This window comes from Podarcis melisellensis, assembly GCF_964234715.1.
Source record: "Podarcis melisellensis genome assembly, chromosome: 13".
Lineage (NCBI taxonomy): Eukaryota > Metazoa > Chordata > Lepidosauria > Squamata > Lacertidae > Podarcis > Podarcis melisellensis.
The window spans coordinates 17,023,628-17,045,397 of NC_138545.1; the positions used below are offsets into that span (position 1 = coordinate 17,023,628).

The 21,770-nt window shown below is 46.5% G+C and overlaps 3 protein-coding genes across 4 annotated transcripts in view; 1 reads left to right on the plus strand and 2 right to left on the minus strand.

Moving 5' to 3' along the window:
- THOC6 (THO complex subunit 6) overlaps nt 1-4,717 on the plus strand; it is a 10,117-nt gene extending 5,400 nt beyond the window's left edge. For both annotated transcript variants that reach the window (XM_081884770.1, XM_081884771.1), the window contains exons 9-13: nt 972-1,021; nt 1,745-1,807; nt 2,344-2,454; nt 2,901-3,029; nt 4,292-4,717. In XM_081884770.1, coding sequence (XP_081740896.1) covers nt 972-1,021; nt 1,745-1,807; nt 2,344-2,454; nt 2,901-3,029; nt 4,292-4,375 — 437 coding nt within the window. In that variant the 3' untranslated portion in view covers nt 4,376-4,717. The remainder of the gene's footprint in view (nt 1-971; nt 1,022-1,744; nt 1,808-2,343; nt 2,455-2,900; nt 3,030-4,291) is intronic.
- On the minus strand, nt 4,595-9,511 carry LOC309354554 (uncharacterized protein). Its single transcript, XM_081884763.1, has 7 exons — nt 8,819-9,511; nt 8,118-8,199; nt 7,616-7,639; nt 7,411-7,473; nt 6,685-6,949; nt 6,053-6,203; nt 4,595-5,754 (listed from the first exon to the last, which is right to left on the minus strand). The coding sequence occupies exons 1-7, from the start codon at nt 9,425-9,427 to the stop codon at nt 5,341-5,343; spliced, it is 1,608 nt and encodes a 535-aa protein (XP_081740889.1). The 5' UTR covers nt 9,428-9,511; the 3' UTR covers nt 4,595-5,340.
- Nucleotides 9,512-10,618: 1,107 nt separating this feature from the next.
- LOC309354576 (zymogen granule membrane protein 16-like) lies at nt 10,619-15,148 on the minus strand. Its single transcript, XM_081884800.1, has 4 exons — nt 14,274-15,148; nt 13,176-13,257; nt 12,519-12,651; nt 10,619-11,382 (listed from the first exon to the last, which is right to left on the minus strand). The coding sequence occupies exons 1-4, from the start codon at nt 14,382-14,384 to the stop codon at nt 11,022-11,024; spliced, it is 687 nt and encodes a 228-aa protein (XP_081740926.1). The 5' UTR covers nt 14,385-15,148; the 3' UTR covers nt 10,619-11,021.
- Between the last annotated feature and the right edge of the window lie 6,622 nt (nt 15,149-21,770).

Below are 21,770 nucleotides of genomic sequence, written 5' to 3' on the forward strand. Positions count from 1 at the left end.
CGTCCGGGCGCTTTTAAATCGCCCCGGACAATCTCGGGGCGATTTAAAAGCCCCCGGTTAGGCAGGCAGGGGGGACAAAGACTTTTGCCCCCCGCCCGCCTTCGGAAGAGGTCCTGGACCTCTTCTGAAGGCTGGTGGGGGGCAAAAGTCTTTGCTCCCCCCGCCTGCCTTCAAAAGCCGTCCGGGATAGCGGGAAGCGCTTCCCTGCTATCCCGGACCGCTTTTAAAATGCTGGCGGTGGGGAGCAAAGCCTTTCGCCCCCGCCGGCCTTCCTGGACCTCTTCTGAAGTCTGGAGGGGGGGGAAAAAGGCTTTGCTCCCCACCGCCAGCATTTAAAAGAGGTCCCCGGAGATTTCCCTATGGGCTTTCGTCTTGCGAAGCAAGCCCATAGGGAAAATCGTCTAGCGAAGCGTCGCAAAAACCGAAAAACCCTTTCGTCTTGCGGGTTTTTCGTCTTGCGAGGCATTCATCTTGCGGGGCACCACTGTATATGGCTAATGGTCATAAGGCTTGTTTTAACTCTTCTTGGATTATATCTTAGATTCCATATTTGTTTGCTCTTAGAAGTTTCTTGAAAAACAGAGTGGATGTCACTTATTTAAAGCTGATTCAGAGAATATCTTCAGAATGTTTTGGGATGAGCCAATGCCACAGGGATCCCACTGCTCCATTTTCTTCCAATCTCTTTAGATGATCAGTTGCTGACACCCCCTTTGGCTTGTATTCTAGGACTGGGATGGTGTATATGCAACATAGGAAGCGACCTATACTGAGGCCTGTGGTCCATCTAGCAACATGTTCTCTATAGTTAATGGCAGTGGCTCTGTGGTGTTTCATGTGGGGTCCCTCCCACATCTTACTGGAGATGATGAGGATTGAACCCGGGTCTTTCTGAATGCAAACACATGTTCTGCCACTGAGCTACAGTGAACTAGACAAACTACGGACTTTATTTCTCTCTCTCTTTTCAGATTTACGTACTGGAGGTCAGGTTCAATCAATTGAAGTACATAAATATGAGGTAATGTAATCATCATCATCAACATCTTTATTGTTTGATGCCTTCTTACATTAAAAATAGTTATCAAGGAAAACAAACAATAAAAGATTAACCAGTTATAATAAAGCAAAATTAAGTATATGACTGGATATTTTCCTGAGGTTTGTCATTCCAAAACATCATAAACAAACTGTTGTTCCATAGATTAGGTTGACTGTTGTTATTTATGCATTCTCCTGTAATATGTCAGTTTAGATAATGGAGCTATTATATTCCATGTTTTATGAAACCACTCAAATAAATACTGTAGTGGTCTAATTGACCACTATACTGATCTTAGCAGCAATGAGAAAGATTAATAGCCCATTTCCAAATCACCATCCAGGATTAAACCCTTTTAGATAACCTTATGAGGTATTGCAGTTTTATCCTATTTCCCTCTGCCCCAGGGAACACAGTGCCTTCCTATCCCTCCCCATTCTTCCATTCTCCATCTATCCAGAACATATTTTAAAATTTAAAAGTAGACATGCAAACTAAGCTGCTGTTATTGTCAAACTGTTTGCAACTTCTCAAAACTATAAACCCTAATAAAAACTAGGAACTACACTTGCGATCTCATATTTTATTGAAGAGAAACCTTTGAGGAAATGGAGCCCTTACTCATTTCCGATAACTAGCTTCACCACTTAACCATTGCTTCCTTCGGCCACCTTCCCCTAATGCTCCCCTCAACTCCCTTAGGAATGCAACAGGCCGCAGAACGGGAAGTGGATCCGTTGCCTGGCAACCGAGTCCGACTGGATGGTGAGTTCATTGACTCTTGGCTGCAGAAAGAGAACAGCTTAAATATCCCAAGTTGTATTAAGCTGGGGTGCAGCAGTCTGGGAGGGAAGGAGGTTGTTGTTCACTGAGCCTTGCCGTTCTCGGATGTCGCATGGGACGTCCAGAGACGTTGGCTTCCCCTTTCTTTGGAGCTCCCTGTTCTGCCCATATTTTCTGAAACTGGCCTTGGAAGCAAGGGGGGCTGCTGACATTTGCAATGGACAAGTGTTTGGTGCACCGGGTGAGCAAAAGAGCTCTTGCAGAGAGCTTTTGTCATCGGCAGGTTGTGGGTTCCCTATGGCAGCTGTCTTCCACTTTTTCAGATCTGGGACGCCCCTTTAACGTGAATTTGAGGGACCCATTTCTTAATGTTTCCCTTAGGTTTGCATGGTGGCTGCATCCTGCTGTTGTGACTCACCTCAGACCAGGCCCTGGCCATAGTATGGAGGGCCCTGACTTGCCGGTGTAAGATCCCTCCCCTCAGATGTCTACCCCTTTTCCTGCTTCTCCTTCCACAGGTGTGTGGTGGAGGCCCAGCGCTCACTCTGTGGCACCTGCGGTCCGTCACACCTACCACGATATTCCCTGTGCCCCAGTGTCAGCAACAAGTCATGTTCTACCAGGACTTGGTGAGTCATTCCCCCTGGGGGTTGGGGGCCACATAGCCTCCCATCTCGCTGGCTTCCTCATTCCCTTGATTCCTGCATTTCTTCCCCCTGCTCCTTTGTTGTTATTCCTTCACCCAACCAGTCTTATTTCCCCTTCCTTTGCTCTTCCCGTTTGCGCCAAATTTTTTATTCTTCATAAAAATGGTTTCATTGCCACCCGCCATAGCTGTCAACTTTCAGATTTGAAAATAAGGGATCAGCATCCTCGAAAATAAGGGACCAGCAGCCTCACCTGTCCCGGGGACAGTCTACGGGGTATCTAACAATCCGGGATAGCAGCAGGAAGCAGCGGGAAATGGCGCTGGAATAAGGGAATTTCCCATCAAAAAAGGGAAGGTTGACAGCTCTGCAACCCGCCCTTTCGCTCAGCACCCTCTCTCCCCGCTCTGATGATCTGTCTTCCACAGATTCTCTCGGCTGGCCACAGCCCCACCATTAACCATTTACAGATCAGTGGGGAAGTGAAGGCTCAAATCCCTTGCATCCCACGTTGCATCCACTCTCTTTCCATCAACGAACACTCGCCAGAGCACAAGGTAAGCTGGGAGGCAGGAGGGTGTCTGGCCTGCAAAGGGAGGCGGCTGGAATTCTGCTTGGAAGGGGCAGGCCTTAGCTTTGGCAAGTAGGACTGTGGATGTGGGGGAGGGGGCTGAAATAAGAATGTGCCAAGCTTCCAAGGAGCAAGGGGGCTTGGTGAATGAGAGGCGGGTTGCCACTTGGGGTTGGATGTAGTGAAGTAGTGAATTTGGGCTTCGGTTTGTAGAAACCCAGAGGTCTGGACAGGCAAATGGCCAATTTGTGGGACCCTCGCCCCTGGTAAATTAAAACAACTATATCCCTATAAAGTGGAAATCTCTTAAGGCAGCCGACAAACCATATTTAAAACACAGCTATGAGTAAACGGCAAATTACCTTGGGAAAAGTATGTAAAAAAACCAAACCCAAAACCTGAAGTGATATCTGTGGCACAGAAACGAAAACCACACTGGAGAACCAGACAATAATAAGGGGGTGGGCCATAGGCCCATTGAACCTAGGAGGTTGAACCGAGGTGTTGAAATAGCAACAGAAATGTAGCCATATGTGCTCCATAAGAGGCGGAATTCTTCAGTCTGGGTGCCACAACCCAGAAGGCCCTGCCCTGCATACTTGCCAGTTCTGCGTTCCTCAGCCTCCGTCAGAGATCTTACTGGGGGTAGGCAGAGGCATGTGGGAGAAGGTGGTCTTTTACTAGGACTGGGGTGGGGGGTGGGAACCTTTTGCAATCCAGGGGTCCCTTCTAAGCAACATTTGGAGGGTCATATGCAGGGAGGGGCAGGACTAGAGACAAAAAGTTGGGGTGGGGGGCAAGGAATGTAAACGTTAGCTTAGTACCCTAGGCTAGTTCCTACATGCACTCACACTCCCCTCCAGGCAAACAAGAGGTATTGTCAGAGTTCAAGGACGCATCCCAGCCAGGCAGTAAAATAAATCACTCAAGGGAGCAGAGCATGACCCCTGAGGTCACGGCCTGGGAAGAAGGTGTGTGGCCCGGGGAGAATCCCAAGGTTCAGAGACCTGGAGGACTGCATGTGGTCCCTGGCCCTGAGGTTCCCCAGCCCTGGGCTTGAGTACTTGCTGTTTTCTGCTGGGCAGAACAATGGTTTTGTTTCCGTGGCTGGTGATGGTGGGGAGCAAAGCAAGAGAGAAAGGGTGGGCAAGGTTAGAAGCAGAGCGGGTGGAGCAGTGGGTGGGCCTTCCGCTGCCCCATACCTGATAAACCTCTTCCCTCTCATCTTCCCTTCCTCTTTGCCATCAGGTGCTGACAGCTGCCGGAAGCAGCCACCGCATTGACGTCTTCACCAACTTTGGTTACCGGGCCTTTTCCCTCACCTTCTCTTAAGGCTCGGCTGATTCCATTTCCATAAACTGGTGCTGTTCAAGGAGTGCCTGGGCAGACAGGCAGCCCCACTCGGCAGGCTGCTACGTTCAGGGATGAGTGAGCCACGGCTAGCTGGACTGTCAGTTGGGAAAAGGAGGCTCTTCACTAAGAAAAAAGAAACCCCTGGACCTGCTTGGGCATGAACTTCATGGGTTTTAAAGTTGTGGTAAAAAAATGAAAGGAATTGGGAACTGTGTTTATTGTTAACTAGCAACCCCCAATTCCACAGTCAGGATAAACCTTACATCACAGGCAAGAAGCTGTTAAATCTATTTCGAGTTAAATGCATTAAAACAATTTTTTTAGACTGAAATATGAGTGCCCTCGGAATGTTTGTTGCTGTGTCTTTGTCCTATCCTTCATTTGAGGAAGCATACGGAGTTCCCTTCTTGTTCTCTCAAACATCTTGTGTAAGGTAGGTGAATCCGAGAGGCGATGGCTGACACAATGTTCAGGCTGACACAATGTTCAGCTTTGTGGCAGAACTTGAACTTGGGTCTCTCCAGTCCAGCACCCAAACCTGGGTGACAGGGATAATTTAAGGGCCCTCCAGTCAGGTGGACTACAACTCCCATCATCCCTGACCATTGGCAGTGCTGGCCTGGAGTGCTGGAAGTTTTAGTCCCAAAGCATATTGAAGACTATAGGTTCCTCATCCTGGCAAGCCATCACACTGCAGTGACTCATATGGAGCTGATGGGAGCAGGTGGGCAAAAATGTCAAGGAGCGGTTCAGATGTCCTCCTTGTTTGACACCCTTCTGTGATCTTTCGTCTGACTTTGCCCAAATGCTATTCAGTTTTTTACCTCTGTGGTCATGAGGTCTGGAATCTGGAATTGTGGGGAAGCTATGGCAGAATGTCCAGCTCCATGCCGCGTGGAACAACGCTTTTCTGGATTTCTAGTCCTTCACACAGGACTCGGCCTTTACGCTTCGGATATTTCCACCTCCTCATACATATGCTCATCCTGCATCCTCTTCAGTTCCTTCAGATCTTCCTGGTGACTTTCTTTAAACTCCCGGAGAGCTGCCATCTTCTCCTCAAACTCTCCACTGGCACAGTGGTCCTGCCGTTCAGGATCCGGCAGAAGGTATCCCACGGGGTCGGCCAGCATCGCTTCGACCTCACGGCACAGGACCTCCAAGGCCAAGGGGCCATAGGTGGAGCTGCTGGATTTGTAGCGCCTGCTGAAGAGGTTGACGGACTGCAGGAAGTAGTGCGGGAGGTTTCTCTTGGTGAGGGTGTGGCATAGGAGCCTCAGGAGGGCTTCCAGGGAGGAGAGGAGAGTCTCCCACTGTTCCTTCTGCAGGTAGATTTCACAGCACCACAGCAAAATGGTCTGCAAAAGGAAGAGAGAAGGGAAATGTTAGGTATTTGTGGCTCTTAGAAGTTCAACAGCACGGGCAGTTCTGGTGTGCTTCAGGAGGTTGGGAAAAAGGAGGGCATCATATTGCTGACTCCTTGGCTACGTTTTCCTCCATTTTGACTAGCAGCAAATATAAGGGCCTTGATATCAGGTTCCAAGTGTGTGAAAGAGGCCCCTGAGGGGATGGTAAACACTGGCCTGGCGATAGATAACACTGCATTTTGGTTATTTTACCTCACCAGTCAGTGCAGCATTTAATTAGGAGGTTCACCTTGAGATGGTAGGAAGTCAAGATTTTGCCGTACTCTGGCGTCCATTTTGTCACGTTGACAAACTTAAGCAGTCTCAAAGCTGCCGCCCTCTGCCCGCCATCAGCGTCAACGTCCTCAAGAATCACAGTCTCGGCATGGCTGAAAGAGAGCCTGGGCCCAGAGAGAGATCGGCTCCATTAGAACGCAGTGTTTATGGAAAAGCAAACAGTTCCTTCATTGGATGAACTCTTAATAGCCCTCTTAGCTCCTGTTGTTACTGCAGGAGGCAAAAATGAGATGGTATTAAAAAGAAAGGTTTATATTAAAAAGAAAGGTTTGATATTTCAGTGGAAGCTTAACATGCCTTAATATAAAAGGTCTTTTTTGGGGGGAGGGAACCCCTTTTATTAAACTTCAGAAATAAAAATTGAGCCAAATGGTCAACTTTTGACTACTGAATGGAGTCAAATAATTGGAGCAGCCAAATAATTTCATTGTCCCCGAGAGGGGGCAGTGACAATAAAGATATTATTATTATTATTATTATTATAAAAAAGTTGCCTGTTTCTGAATGCATGCCAAGCCCTGCTTTCCCACCAGAGGGTAACCCGTTGCTCCTTCTCGGCTGCTAAGTTTGTTTACTTTTTTTTACCTCCAAAATCCTCCCTTGGCTATCAGCTCTGGTCCAACTTCCTGAACGACGGCTGCTTTCCGGAGAAAGCTTTTCTTTTCGTTGGCCAGGTCCCCATCCCACCAGTCAGAAAGGTGGGCCAGGTCTTCTCTCAGCCACTGGTTGGAGAGCTTGAAGGCTCCCTGGATGGCAGGGACCAGATTCACTGGGACAGTTTCCGTCCCTTCAAGGAAAACCAATTGGATGGCAGGACTCTCCAAATTCAGGGCCTCCAGTGTGATGTTCTCTGCATAGGGCACAGACAAAGCATGATTTCCCCCAGGAATCAAGGGGAAGGAACAATAAAGTTATTACATTTTTCATTTCTTCAGTGCCTTTCTTGAGGGGTTGTGGGAATACCTGCAGCAGTGTGCAGCCTATAAAACACAAGCAAAGATAAATAATAGCAAGGCAGTCCTGTTACTCTCCCAAGAATCTAAAAGGCTAGGTGATCAGAAATATTTTTATTTAAGTATAAAGTCTGTCCCTTATACAGAAGGATAGGTGGCAGATCTGTGATGTGGTTACCTGCCTCCACTCCAGAAGAGGTCATATTCTGTCCACAGAGCTCTTCCAATGCAATTTTAAAATATATTCATATCTGACCGATTAATTATTGAAGGAATGTGTCGGCAAGGACAGAACTCACTCTGATGTTTTTACATTTGAGGGAATGCAATAAACATGCGTCTCAAAAAATAGACTCACGTCTCATCCAGTTGTCTATCTTGGGTACGCGGGAGCGGAAGAGTTTTTGCCGGAAAACAGGATCTAATTGTCAAGGGGGAAATTCAAGGAATGCTGCTAAGTTCAATTATATATTTGGAAATAAGCAACTGTAGGCCAAATCCAGCCCCCCTTGCAAACGGCTTCTCCCAATGGGAAAATAATTTCTACATCTTTTTGGACTTACCATTTTGCCGGGGATGCATGCACTCTGGGAAGGCAGGAAAGAAAAGTTTGAGAAAATGAGTTAATGGAGAATTGCGAATGGCCTGACATTCAGGCTCCCAAAGCCCTACTCCACTGTTTCCTAAAAAGGATTGTTCTGCTTTTAATTACACGACAAGTGGAAATTCATTATAACAGGTGCAGCTTTTCTCAGCATGGTGATATGATATTAAGCCTGTTGAATTTCCTTCTGTTGCATAAATATAGGGTACCTGTTCAGAACAAAGGCGGCAACCTGAATTTCTTTAGGGTGGCTGCCAGGTCTCCTTAGAGGAAAAGCACCTGTAAGTCCAGGTATCTGAGGAATCGGATTGTGAGGTTTACAGAATAGCATGCTATAACGGGGGGGAGGGGGTGTGTGTGTGTGACTAACTCCAAGTTTGGGAGTTCAATTTGCCCCTCTCTCAAGCAACCCTCAGACCAAAGAAAATGTTAGCACACCACCTGCGCTGGCATGGCTGTACCTGGGTCCAAAGTGATTTCTATATGTCGGTGAAAGTCCTCCAAGATTTGGACAGGGTCCAGGTGGTGGTGGCTGAGGCTCTCCTAGACAAAGAGAAAACAAAGCGGGTCACTGGATTTTGCATCCTCTTGAGTTGGAGAAAGGGAACCCCAGATCCACCAGGAGGATGAGGTGTGGATTCAGCGGGTCTTAGCTGAGCTGGGGCTACACCAGTGTAAAACCCACACGCCCTGGCTGTGCTCACACCAGCATAAAGAGCAACCTCAGACTATACCAGGCTAACTGAAGCTGGCATCATTTAAGACGGTGGAAATTTTACCAGCTTCCCATAGCTCGGATTGTTCTGCCCTAGGTGGCTTCACAGTATAAAAGGCACAATACAAATAAATGAAGTTAAACAAATCAGAAATCTGACTTAAAATGTGCGCTGAACATTCATGTCTCAGACGTTCCACCAAGTTAATGATACCTGCATGATAGTAGTTCTAGTTTATTTTGATATTTAGGAGGATTTTACTTAATTGTTTTGTACCACTTGAAAATGCTTATTTTTAGTTCTCTCTTTTTTTCTATTTGTGTGTGATACTTTTATAATGTCCTAAACTGCTTTAAAGTCTTTTTTGAAGTAGAAGTAGTATATAAACTACTTAATCATCATCATCAAAACAACCATGGTGATGATGCCGCTCTGTCGAAATCTACCTTGCACTCATCTAAGAAATCCAGGTCTTCCTCGTCGTCCTCGTCCGCCAGGCGCTCCGCTTGCCGGTGGCAGTGAACTTCCACGTACATCTCCCCAAAAGCCTCGAGGTCCACAAGGACTTTGGTGCCCCAGCGAAACACGGGCAGCCCTTGCTCGCGGAAAATGTAGGTGGGCAGCTTCTTTTCATAGCTGCCAGGCTCCTTGGCGATGCCCCCACTTGCGAGCGCCAGCTTGGGGTTATACCTCGCGGGGATGAGGAAGTCGAAACCGTTGGAACTCCCTTCCACTTGAAGGTGCAGCCCTTCCCTGTGGCTGCCGACCGGGATGGGGTCGTTGGGGTAGAGCCCGGTGCTGGATTCATAGGCCCATTTTACCATCTTCTCCACCATGCTTTTTACCACGAAGAAATTCTTCCCGACCCTCCAGCCTTTGTCCCCGGACAGGAAGACCCTGTCGGCGTAGAACTGCTGCAGGATCGCCTCTCGATGGCCGGAAGGATCCCCCTCCCCGCTCATTGCCATGGTGGATCCCTCTGAAATCCTCCTGCTGCTGCCCGCCTCCCCTCCCCTCTCAGCTTTCACTTTCCCTTCCTGCCGAGGTCTGTTCATTCACAGAGACTTTTGCTCCTGGCTGTGTGATGGGAAGGGGGTGGGACGCAAAAACCAGCTTTTAAACTTTCCTGCAAAGTGAAAGTGAACAGAGATCTCCCCTCCTCCTCCTCTTCCCCTGATAAACATTTTATGCAGATATTATTAGCCGAGCCAAGCCATAAACTGTGCTGGGCGCTCCCGCTCATTTTCCTTCCTGGGAGGGGAAACGTCAAGCGGGAAGAATTAGAAGCCACACCAAAATTTCTTGGCTGGAAGCGATTCTCTAACATAGGAACCAGGCATCATGCTAGTGGAGTTTCTACCCATTTTGCTGCCTGAGGTGACAGATGAGTTGATTCTTTCCCTCTCCCCTCTCCCTCGCCCATTCCAGACTGGCAAGGGGACAGCATGCCTGAGGGCAGCAGGCTCAGCTTAGGGGGCAGAGGGCAGGTTGTGTGGCACACAACAGCTCCATCATCATTCTGCCCCCCACCCATCGCCCACTGAGGGCCTTCTGGTGGTTCCCTCATGGCAAGATGTGAAGTTGCAGGGCCTTCTCGGTAGTTGCTCCTGCCCTGTGGGACGCCCTCCCAGCAGAAATCAAAAATCTGGAAGTGGGGGGCACGGGGTGTTCCTGCTGCAGGCATGGAATATTGTACCCCCTCACAAAATGGGAGGAGAAACCCACCCGTGGCTGCCTGGCAAGTGAGACACTTTTTTTGCCCCTTGCCCTCATCCCACCTGGGCTCTGGTCTTCCCTGTCAATCATGTTCAGTTACCCCCCCCCCCATGAGCTTGGAAATGCTCCTTCAGGTATACAGGGCCGAAGCTGTTTAAGGCTTCAGAGTTCAACACAAACACTTGAAATTGTGCTTGGAAACATACCGGGAGCCAATGTAGATCTTTCAGGACTGGTGTAATATGAACCATCCTAGCAAATCCAGACTTTAAGTAAAACCGTTAAAACAAAGGACACATTCTATAAGAGTTGGCAATGTTTTATTGTGTACGTAGCTGATAAGGAACATGACTGGCAACCGCTATCAATGCATGGACACAATGGGATGAGACGAAAAACAGGGACCGTTATTTACCACAATATGCTCCATAATGGATAGGATACTAATGTTGAATATTATGGTCCTATTATAAGAAGGGAGAAATACCGTACGTACAGTGGTACCTCAGGTTACAGACGTTTCAGGTTACATACGCTGCAAGTTACAGACTCCACCAACCCAGAAATAGTACCTCGGGTTAAGAACTTTGCTTCAGGATGAGAACAGAAATCGTGCTCCGGCAGCCCAGCGGCAGCAAGAGGCCCCATTAACTAAAGTGGTGCTTCAGGTTAAGAACAGTTTCAGGTTAAGAACGGACCTCCAGAACAAATTAAGTACTTAACCCGAGGTACCACTATATGGTAGTACCTCTCTTTCCTTCTTCCTTTTTGGTTGATGTGTTCCACACATTTATATAGATAGATATAGCATGAACTTCCCTGCCACTTCACTACTAATCTCTTGTCTTCCAGCTTTACCTTCTCCCATAATCCCTCGGCTGCTTTTATTGATACCCAAGGAGACATTGAAGGCAGATGGATCGGAGTTCTGTCCTATTGGCTGTTATTCTTGGTGTGTGGGGAGCCAGTGGATCGATCCCACCCTCCAATTCCTTCTTCTTTGTCCCAGTGGAAGCCGACAGCGCTGACCAAAGGCCCTGAGCGGCCGCTGATGTAGCGCAAGATGGTGTTTGGAAACAAAGGCTCAGCGTCGAAGGAGACCCCCAAACCGGAGCCAGCCCCGTAGTCAAAGACACGGCCGAGGTTGGTGCGGAAGGCAATATACTCCACAAAGCTTCCGAAGCGGCCCAGGACTTGCACGATGCCTTCTCCAGGAAACAGCGGCGTCACAGATTGGCTCCCCGAGGGGTTCCCTTCAATCCTGGACCACAGGCCGCCATAGCGAACCTGGATGCTGCAGTGACAAGGGATAGATTATGGTTAGTGAAGGCCGCCACCTTCTGAGGGACAGTGTTTAACAGCTGCATCTCAGATAGAAACCAACGGACAACCACTTTTAATTACCACCCAGGTTTCGCCACCACATCAGGCAATTTGTACATCATCAGTTCTCAGTCAGCAGGGAAATCGCACAGGAATTTCTGGGCCCAGTTACACTAGTTGAGAGCCAGGGGCTTGCATAAGTCTGTGTGTGGCACTTTGCAAATCCTGACAACCAGGTGAATGGGTCACCTGATGTCACTGTGATCTCATGCCAGGTGACTGACAGCTCGGTGCCCCCCCCCCGCAAGGAGGTGGGGGAGATAAGTGCCCACTGGCCGGATGCAGTACCCCCAGGGCTTCAGGAAGTTATGAGAATCCTGATAATCATCTGATCTTCCAGGTGAGTTGAAACAGGTCTCCTGAAATCATTGTGATATCAAGCAATTGACAAGTCGGCAGCCCCCACCTCCCTGTAAAACTTGACTGGATCAAATTCCCCATTCCTCCTGTTTGTGGCTTGGGTCCTCTGCCCAACCCAAATCTAGTGACAAGAACTACTCCTCTTCTCATACAGCCTTTGCCCTATCACCACCCAACAACCCAAAGAACTGAGCCTGGGTCAGATATAAATATTTGCCAAAAGCTGTTGTATATCCTGTGGGTTTATCCATATGTGGGTTTATCCACCCTTATCTAGCCAGCCAGCCAGCCAGCCATTAATTAATTAATTAATTGCTTGCTGTATACAGTGGTACCTCGGGTTAAGAACTTAATTCGTTCCGGAGGTCCGTTCTTAACCTGAAACTGTTCTAAACCTGAGGTACCACTTTAGCTAATGGGGCCTCCGGCTGCTGCCGCAAAATTTCTGTTCTCATCCTGAAGCAAAGTTCTTAACCTGAGGGTTAGTGGTTAAGTGGAGTCTGTAACCTGAAGCGTCTGTAACCTGAGGTACGACTGTATACAGATGAGCCCTGATCCTACCCGTGCTATTTACTCAGAAACGTGCGCCACTGTTTTCAGTGACATTGTGGCTCCCCAGTCACTGAAGATCCCCTCTGCTAACCTGAATCTGCCACACACAGGTAGCACCCCAAAAGACATACAAACCTCAGTATATACTTGTTGTTTGCCTGTATCCTCAGAGCTGTTATGGGGCCATCCAGCTGATTCCTGGACTGGTCAAAATGTTCCCCACTGCTGCCGCCATATTCTCCGGAGTAAGACGAGGAACTTGCCTGGGCTGGATCCACAAAGGGGGATGAGCAACAGGTTCACGAATTAAAAGGCAGGTTGATTTAATCCATTATCGACCCTTTTCTCTAAACTCAAAAGTCCCAGAAGCTACAACCTTTCACTTCATCCCCTGGATAAATTTGCCTGCCGTTTTCTGAATCTTTTCCAACCTAGCGGCACAGGCTGTTGCTTCTTTTAAGCTGTGTGCATGCTACACCTTGGAAGCCCATTCTTTGCCTCAAAGAATTCTGGGCCCTGTAGTTTGTTAAGGGTTGCTTGGAATTGCATTGCTGTGAGGGATAAACTACAGGGCCCAGAATTCTTTGAGGGAAAGAATGGGCTTCAAATGAGATTTAAAGGCATACGCACAGCCTTAGTCCAGCCTTGCAGCCAACTCTCTCTCTCTCTCTCTCTCTCTCTCTCTCTCTCTCTCTCTCTCTCTCTCTCTCTCTCTCCCCTCCTCCTCCTCCTCCTCCTCCTCCTCCTCCTCCTCCTCCCCCTTGCAAATTATCACAACATTTGTGACCTTACCTGGACTACCAGACACAACATCACGGAGGAGGAGGCTCAGAAGAATGAATACTGGCATCTTGGAAGCTGAAAAGGGGAAGGCATGAAGGTTTAAAAGAGACAAGGTTACAGCTCACATGGGCTTATCAATTTCTTAATCAGATAGCAAAATGACTCGGCTGTCACCTCTTCTCATGGCAATGGTAGCCTGTGAGAATCTGTGGCAGGGAATATAGAATTTATGCAAGTCAAATCCAGATTTTTTATTTTAGGGGAGGGGACAAGGCGGAAGCCATTGAAAGAGGGAATCATTCGCTCCAAGAATAGTATTGAAAATAGCAAATACAATCCTCCAAGGTGTTGTTGTTTTTTAATGCTCTCAAGCCACACTATTCTTTTAGAATCAAATTCTCTGCTTTCGGATGACTAAGCTCTGAATACAGCCTTGGGTGTATCTAACTTCTATTTTAGATGCAAATGTCAGAAGAGTTTTCAAAGAAAAAAAAATCACCTGAAGCTAAAGAATAAAACACCATGTTAACAACAATGTATTAAAACACACTTTTTTAAAAAAGCACCTAGGTTCTTTAGGCTGCAATCCTTACCTGGGAGCAAGTCCTACTGATGTTAATAGGGCTTACTTTTGAGTGGAGCTGTATTGGCTTTCGCTGTTACTGTTGTTTTTTAAACACCCTTGCTTCCCCCCCCCCTTGCTTCCATAGGCATTAAAAAAGAGAAATTTATTTATCCCATATTTTTTCCCCTCGAAAAATATTGAGAGATGCTGCATTATGTATAGCTTCAGCCTTGCAATTTGTCGCTTTGATGAGCCTACTTACAGCAATACAGTTTCTCCAGCAAAACTCCAGCAAATTACCTTGTTCAGGCAAGAGAAGTGGGGTGGACCCCTCCTTGTGCCTCTGCTACATTAATGCCAAGAAGGCATTACAAGTTCTTGAAACCTGCCACTCCTGCAGAAAATACAACCTTCTCTTTGAGAAAAGTGGTTCCTATTGGTTTGGCACCAGGTTATCTTACTTGGGGAGTTTCGTTTTACCTGCTTGTAGGCACCTGGGCTACCAAACAGTCCCTCTATTGTGATCTAATATTTCCTCCTACCTGTTCGATGCTCAGAGAGCGAAGCTGGATTCCAGAAATCAGAACAGAAATGTAACCAAAGGCTTCAACAATCTTTTTAAAAACTGCTGCAACAAATAAAGATATGGGCATCTCCTTGCTGCCTAGGGTTAAAAATAAAATCTATTGCCGTGACATATTAGAAAATAAAGAGTCTTAAGATCTCCATGCATACAACTTAAATAGCAATAAAGGCAACATAAATAACGGCACTCGTCTCTGAACTTTGGAAACAGAAGGAATAATTTGCAATGAAATTTGCTAATTCTAAGGTTACCAATTTATCAAGAAAAACAAAGTGGTCTGGCCTGTTCGTGTGCTTTTAACAGCAGTTTGGGGCAGCACAAAACCAGCTGCTGGAAGTTTTTCAGGGCATGCATGCACTTAAGCCCTTCTTAACTACTGAACAGGTCCTTTTCCAGAGAGCCAGAGGGTGAGGATTTGAAAACTGGCACCAACATCTGGCATCTCTCCTCCAAATCTAGAAAGACAAAACAAGCACAGTCTTCATCCGTGAAATGTCTCTGGGTCTGGTTCAGAGGCGTAGGAAGGTCAGGTGGTACCTGGTGCGGAAAATTTCTTGTCACCCCCGCCCCACATTGATTTTTTTTATTATTATTATTTTGCCTGCAAAAATGGTGTTTTTTTACATATTTTCTTACAAAGGAATGTGGATTCTGGGCCTCTGGTAACAAGTAGGCGACTATGGAGAGATACTTAAATCTACAGGATAGATTGTGTTCCTGCCTTTCTACTACTTTAGCAACTCCTCCGCAAATATGGCAATATTTGGTCCTTTAAAAAAAAATATTATTATTCAGTTTTTAACAATATATAACAGTACATAACAGCATAGCTCTGAGTAAGCAGCGTCAAGAGTCGGAGTCCCTGCCTGAGAGTTGGCTTGAATTTGCATCTCTACATATAAACTGACACACGTACATTTACATCAACATTCACAACCAGAGCCTTTCTACTACTTTAGCAACTCCTCTGCAAATATGGCAATATTTGGTCCTTCAAAAAAAAATTATTCAGTTTTTAATAATATATAACAACGCATAACACTTATACATTCTTATCTAGATAATACAGAAACAATTAAGAAACATTTCTGATTGCGATACAGTGGTACCTCAGGTTACATACGCTTCAGCTTACAGACTCCGCTAACCCAGAAATAATGCTTCAGGTTAAGAACTTTGCTTCAGGTAGAGAACAGAAATTGTGCTCCGGTGGCATGGCGGCAGCAGGAGGCCCCATTAGCTAAAGTGGTGCTTCAGGTTAAGAACAGTTTCAGGTTAAGTATAGACCTCCGGAATGAATTAAGTACTTAACCCGAGGTACCGCTGTATTATAACACTAAAGAAATTTAAGTATCAACAAGAAAAGAAAACCTAAAGGGGGGGGGAATAGTGGGGGAATGGGGAAGGGAATGTGTTTTTTGAAAGCCTTACAACATTTCTTAGATACATCAATTAACAATATTTGAGTGGCAGTTTTCCAGTTATAAAAACTTAGCGACTCCAATGAGTATGGATCAGGGATGATTATTAATAGATTAAAGGTCTCCCTGATCTGCCCATCAGGGAGGGGTCATGCCGCACCCAGGTTTGCAGTGTGAGAAGCTGAAGCAGGACCTTAGCATCTCTTCAGGCAGGTGGAATTTGCAGTCTAGTAACCATCCCTCCCTAGAAGACAGTATATACAGCATTAAACCCAACACAGATCTCTGTGACACTTTTCTGCAGAGGCACAGAAATGCCACAAGGTGGCAGCAGACACATATAACCTGGTTGGCAGAGCCTGTGTCTATATTACCGGTAGTTATATTAGCTACTTCATAGACATAATATCTGAATAGCGGCAGCCTTTTAAGAATTTGAAACGACCTTATGGTGACTTTACTACCACCACAACCCCCAAGCTGATTTACATCACCTGGGTTGATTTACAGATAAGTCATCTTCTGCTGTAGAAATGATCACAGTTCCCTCCAGACTGGAACTTTAACAGGTAATATTTTGCAATATCAATGACAAACCTAGACAGCATCTTAAAAAGTAGAGACATCACCTTGCCAACAAAGGTCCATATAGTAAAAGCTATGGTTTTCCCAGTAGTGATGTATGGAAGTGAAAGCTGGACCATAAAGAAGGTTGATCGCTGAAGAATTGATGCTTTTGAATTATGGTGCTGGAGGAGACTCTTGAGAGTCCCATGGACTGCAAGAAGATCAAACCTATCCATTCTGAAGGAAATCAGCCCTGAGTGCTCACTGGAAGGACAGATCCTGAAGCTGAGACTCCAATACTTTGGCCACCTCATGAGAAGAGAAGACTCCCTGGATAAGACCCTGATGTTGGAAAGATGGAGGGCACAAGGAGAAGGGGACGACAGAGGAGGAGATGGTTGGACAGTGTTCTCAAAGCGACCAGCATGAGTTTGACCAAACTGCGGGAGGCAGTGGAAGACAGGAGTGCCTGGCGTGCTTTGGTCCATGGGGTCACGAAGAGTCGGACACGACTAAACAACAACATTTGACATTATCCTGTCATTCCTTTAAGAAACTCAAGGCTCTTTTATCCTCACAAGGAGCCTGCGAGGTGGGGCAGCCTGAGGCTGTGGAAACACACCATAAAGTTAAAGCACAAAGAATCCTGGGAACTGTAGTTTGCGAGGGGCGCTGGGAACTGTTGCTCACTACATTTCCCATAATTCTTTGGGAAGAGGTGGAGGAAATGTGCCTTAAATTAGCTTTAAATGCATGAGTCCGCTAGGCCCCACCGACAAAGGAGGTGAACCACCAGCGGATGCTTTGCCCAGGGACTCCTCAAATCTAGAGCTGGTCTGGGAACAAGAATGTGAACCTGGGTCCAACATGTGGTGTAATCTGGGCTGCACCATGTGGGTTGTCAACATGAGCTGCTTTCCCCCTGTAGAATCATTCCCAGGGGTTGTGAAGGAAATAATTTCACCGGTTGAATTTCTGCCTCTTATGCACCAATACCGGCATCTTGCCAGAAGGAACTGTGACTTGGCCTGTAGCTGTTGTCTGTAAGAAAAAAAATGCCAACCTCATGAACACTATTTATGTGCATTTCCTCATTTTAAACCACACAGAGAAGCATGTTTTGTGACGTCGCTGGAGGACAGGGAGAGGGGAATCACAGAGTGTTTTGGCTTTGAACGGAGGTCCCCTGGGAAATCGTAGAGTCTGCGCCATAGAGAGGGAGTTATGAAACAAAATCTGGTCAGTAGGCTGGATCCTGACCTCTCCCATCCCCTGCAGGTGGTTTTGACCAGTGTGTGGTATAGGGATTCCCAAACCTAGCTTCATCCAGGCGGTCTGTGGCATGTTTGCAAAAATGCAATTAAAAATAATCCAGCACATTACAATTGCTACAGTAAGCAGAAAACAATAAACGCTCTGCCGTGACTCTCAGCAATTTTTAAATGTTCTGTGTGGGGCAAAAGTTTGGGAATCAGTGAAAGAAAAGGAGCACGACTGTAGCAGTTAAGGCTGCCAACTGACCTCTGGCTTTGACTTTAGGTTTGCTTTTCAACACAGGAAAAAGCAGATCAAGCTTTTTTTGTAGCAGTCACCTGCTAACCTGCAGGTGAATATGATACAGCACAGGAGCAGGGTGCAGTAAAAAAGTTGGCAACCTGGTGCTAATGCTCTTATGGGGAAAAGCCATTGGGGAGTAGCAGTCTGTGTTCTTTTAAAATAGGAGACCATCCCTCCTGTGTCTTCTCCCTTTGCCTCTTTACCTGTGAAGCAGAACTGCGCTTTTAAAAGTGTGTTTTTTGTGTGTGTGAAAGTGGAGTTGCTGAAAAGTATCCTGGCCACCACTTTTTCTGCCGGGACTCCCATGCCTCCAGCCTTTGTGCAGCAGGCGAAGCACAAAACAAAATGTGCATATTTTCTTCCTGGCATGGAGGCAGAGAGCTAAGAAACTCTTAACTAGCTGAGTATTTCCCTTTTTCAGGCAGCTCCCTGAGGGTGCAAGTGCCCTGCCAGGAAATAAAAGGGGCAATCTTTGTAGCTTTCTGAACTTCCAAGAAATGAAATCAGAGCAACGAAACAGTTGTTGTTACTTTTTTTCCCTTTAGGCGCTGCTTGTCATATTATCAAGCAGATTCTCACAACAGCCTTGCAAAATAGGTCTTTGTTGCTAGTTAAAGGAAAAAAGGGATGCAGGTGGTGCTGTGGTCTATAACCACCGAGCCTCTTGGGCTTGCGGATCGGAAGGTCAGCGGTTCAAATCCCTGCAACGGAGTAAGCTCCCGTTGCTCTGTCCCAGCTTCTGCCAACCTAGCAGTTCAAAAGCATGCCAGTGCAAGTAGATAAATAGGTACCACTGCGGTGGGAAGGTAAACGGTATTTCCATGCGCTCTGGCTTCTGTCACGGTGTCCCGTTGCACCAGAAGCGGTTTAGTCCTGCTGGCCACATGACCCGGAAAGCTGTCTGCGGACAAATGCCGGCTCCCTCGGCCTGAAAAGCGAGATGAGCGCCGCAACCCCAGAGTCGCCTTTGACTGGGGTCCTTTACCTTTTTACCTTTACCTTGTTGCTACTGACGGGTGCGGTGAAGCTGAGAGACACACACAGGCTTACTTGTTGGCGAACCAAGCTTAGCACTATTTGTAAAGGTGCTTCACCTGTTGAATTTCTGCCTGCAGCGCAACAGTTAAGGCCACAGGAGCATTGCAGGATTAAAAGCCCACCTCCCCACCCTGCTTCCGCTCCGGAACTGGACCGCCTGACTCATCCGCCTCTTCAAAGGAGCCTCGCTCCCTTTCTTTCTTTTTGGCTGGAGTTCCTCTGGAATGTCTGAAATTAATTATTTTGACTAGCAAGTGGCAGCACGGGGATTGGCTTGAGTGAGAGGGGACCACCAGCACTCCTGAGACAGCCTGGGAGGGGGAAGTGGACCAGCCCCCCTACCCAAAAAGGGGCGATAGGCTAGGCAGGGAGGGTCCCACACCAGAACATGTGGACTCCCAGCCCGATCTCCTGGGTTCCCTCTGTGTGTGTGAGAGAGAGAGAGAGGGAGGGAGAGTCATTTGTTCTCTCCAACTCCCTGCCGACTCTCCTCCTTTCAATCTGTGATTCATTCTGTTGTTCCGGCTGGCTAGCTCCGATCTCCCAGCGCACACACACACAGCCCCACACATTCCTTCCCCATGAGTTTATCCCGTCTGAGCTTTCTCCTCCTCTTCTGCAATTTCCATCTCTTTAATCTTCTCGTGGTTGCCTCTCCCGATTTTTAAATGCAATTTAAAATTATGGTCCTTAAAAAAAAAAGGAAGAAGAAGAAGAGGATTTCCCATATTTGATGCATGTGTTTCTTGTCCTTCCTTGGTGGTTTTTAAGCACCATCTGCCACGGATGCTTTAGTTGAGATTCCTGCATTGCAGCGGGTTGGACTAGATGACCCGGGCGGGTTGGACTAGGTGTCCCTTCCAACTCGACAGTTCTACGGTTCTTTGAGGATAGCAACCCTCACACAACAGTCCGTGAGTGTGTGTTTATTCGGAAGTGAGGCCCATTGTAATGATCAGTGTGGTCTTACTTTCTGTTGCCACCTTATTAAGTCTATATTAAGCCTTGGTCTAAATAATAATAATAATAATAATAATAATAATAATAATAATAATATTTATTATTTATACCCCACCCATCTGGCTGGGCTTCCCCAGCAGAATGAGGGGATCAGAGTTCTGAGGCAGCAGAAGGGATAGTCTCTCATATGTATATATATATGTAATTATTTGATTTTTCAGATTAAAAATTTGTAGTCACATATCCAATATACAACATAGAAACAAGATTCCAAAGAACCTCCTGGACTTCCCTCCTCCCCTTCGTGGGTCCTATTGTTAATCAATCATTTCCTCCTGTGTCTTTTATAATAATCCAAATCTTTCACCTCTTCACTGTGTCCAAAATTCACCATTAAACTGGCAGAATGGATAGTCTCATTTCACGGCAGGGGGCTTTTATTTTGTTGATGCTTCCTTATAAGTTTTTTGGGTTTTTTTAACCCACTTTCTACAGATTATATATCATATTAGAAAGACGGACAGGTGCATGCACACACATCTAGCAGTGCAGGAAGTGGCCAGAGACAAAACCATTCTCCTCAAATGCAGTGGCCATTTAGATGTAGATGGACTACAACTCCCATCATCCATCACCACTGATCACATGAGCTGAGGATGATGGGAGCTGGAGTTCAACAAAATCTGGAAGGTCAGCACATGAATAATCAAGGCTACTTTTCCTCCATTCTGGTACCATCCTGATGTTTGGACTCATCAGCCTGGGAAAGCATGGCCAATGGTTAGGGACCATGGGCAGGTTGACCAAAGACTCATCCAGGCTTGAGAATGGCCACTCGTTGCTGGCAAGTAGGAGCTGACTCCAGGCAAACAAGGTTGGGAAAAGTTTGCAAACTTTATGCTTTGACTCATCCTCTGGTACGAATACAGTGGTACCTCAGGTTAAGTACTTAATTCGTTCTTAGCCTGCAACTGTTCTTAACCTGAAGCACCACTTTAGCTAATGGGGCCTCCTGCTGATGCTGCGCCGCCGGAGCATGATTTCTGTTCTCATCCTGGAGCAAAGTTCTTAACCTGAGGTAATATTTCTGGGTTAGCGGAGTATGTAACCTGAAGCGTATGTAACCTGGAGCGTATGTACCACTGTAACAGGATGGTTTCTTGATCTTTAAGTGATGGGTTGCACCAACTGCACCACTTGGGGGTGGGCAGAGAAGGAATGGGAGAGAAGAAAAAACAACAGTTAAAATGGAAATAAATACTTTTTTAAAAAGTGGAGTACCATTTTGCTGGTTGAGGTAAGAGGTGCAAAGGCGGAAGACAGCTGGCTTAAGGTGATGAGTAAGTTCACAGTTATGATGATTCAACCTGTTCCACAGTCTGTTTATTGAGTGTTTATCTTGAGCTGTTTGCACAGAGACTAGATCACAGCGGCTGTTTGTTGAGAATTCCTTCTGATTTATTGGGAGAGAGGCTGGGAGCAAATTCCCCCCACAATTTCCAGTCCATTTCCCCAACGATTTCTTTACCACTAAAAGTCAAATTTGGCGGGGAGGGAAGCAGGTTTGTTATGCAAGGCCTCCAAATCAACCTGATTTTTATTTATTTATTTAGCTTTTATCGATGTGACAAAACACAGCTACAAAACTTTCCCACCATAGGCACATGTAAAAATAAGCATAAACCACTTCTAAAAAAACCCAACTTCTTTGCCCTGCCACACGCAAACTCTTAATGACAGTATTTGATTTAACCCTGTGTCTATTATGCCCAGTTATTTTTCAATGCAATTTACTGCAGGCACCTGTTTCAACATTTCTTCTCTGATAATTTTATAGAGGTGCATCGCAATGGTTAATTTTATTTTCTCCAATTGCTCCCAGGTTTTCCTGATTAATCCTATTCGTAGTA

Excerpts from the sequence above, each read along its gene's own strand:
- LOC309354554 (XM_081884763.1), bottom strand. The coding sequence starts at position 9,427 with ATGAACAGACCTCGGCAGGAAGGGAAAGTGAAAGCTGAGAGGGGAGGG. Across the intron at positions 8,200-8,818 it reads ATTTCTTAGATGAGTGCAAG|GAGAGCCTCAGCCACCACCA; the intron begins GTAGATTTCGAC and ends CTCTTTGTCTAG. Across the intron at positions 7,474-7,615 it reads CATGCATCCCCGGCAAAATG|ATCCTGTTTTCCGGCAAAAA; the intron begins GTAAGTCCAAAA and ends CTTGACAATTAG.
- LOC309354576 (XM_081884800.1), bottom strand. The coding sequence starts at position 14,384 with ATGCCCATATCTTTATTTGTTGCAGCAGTTTTTAAAAAGATTGTTGAA. Across the intron at positions 13,258-14,273 it reads GCTCTCTGAGCATCGAACAG|GCCTTCCCCTTTTCAGCTTC; the intron begins GTAGGAGGAAAT and ends TTAAACCTTCAT. Across the intron at positions 11,383-12,518 it reads AACAACAAGTATATACTGAG|CATCCAGGTTCGCTATGGCG; the intron begins GTTTGTATGTCT and ends TTGTCACTGCAG.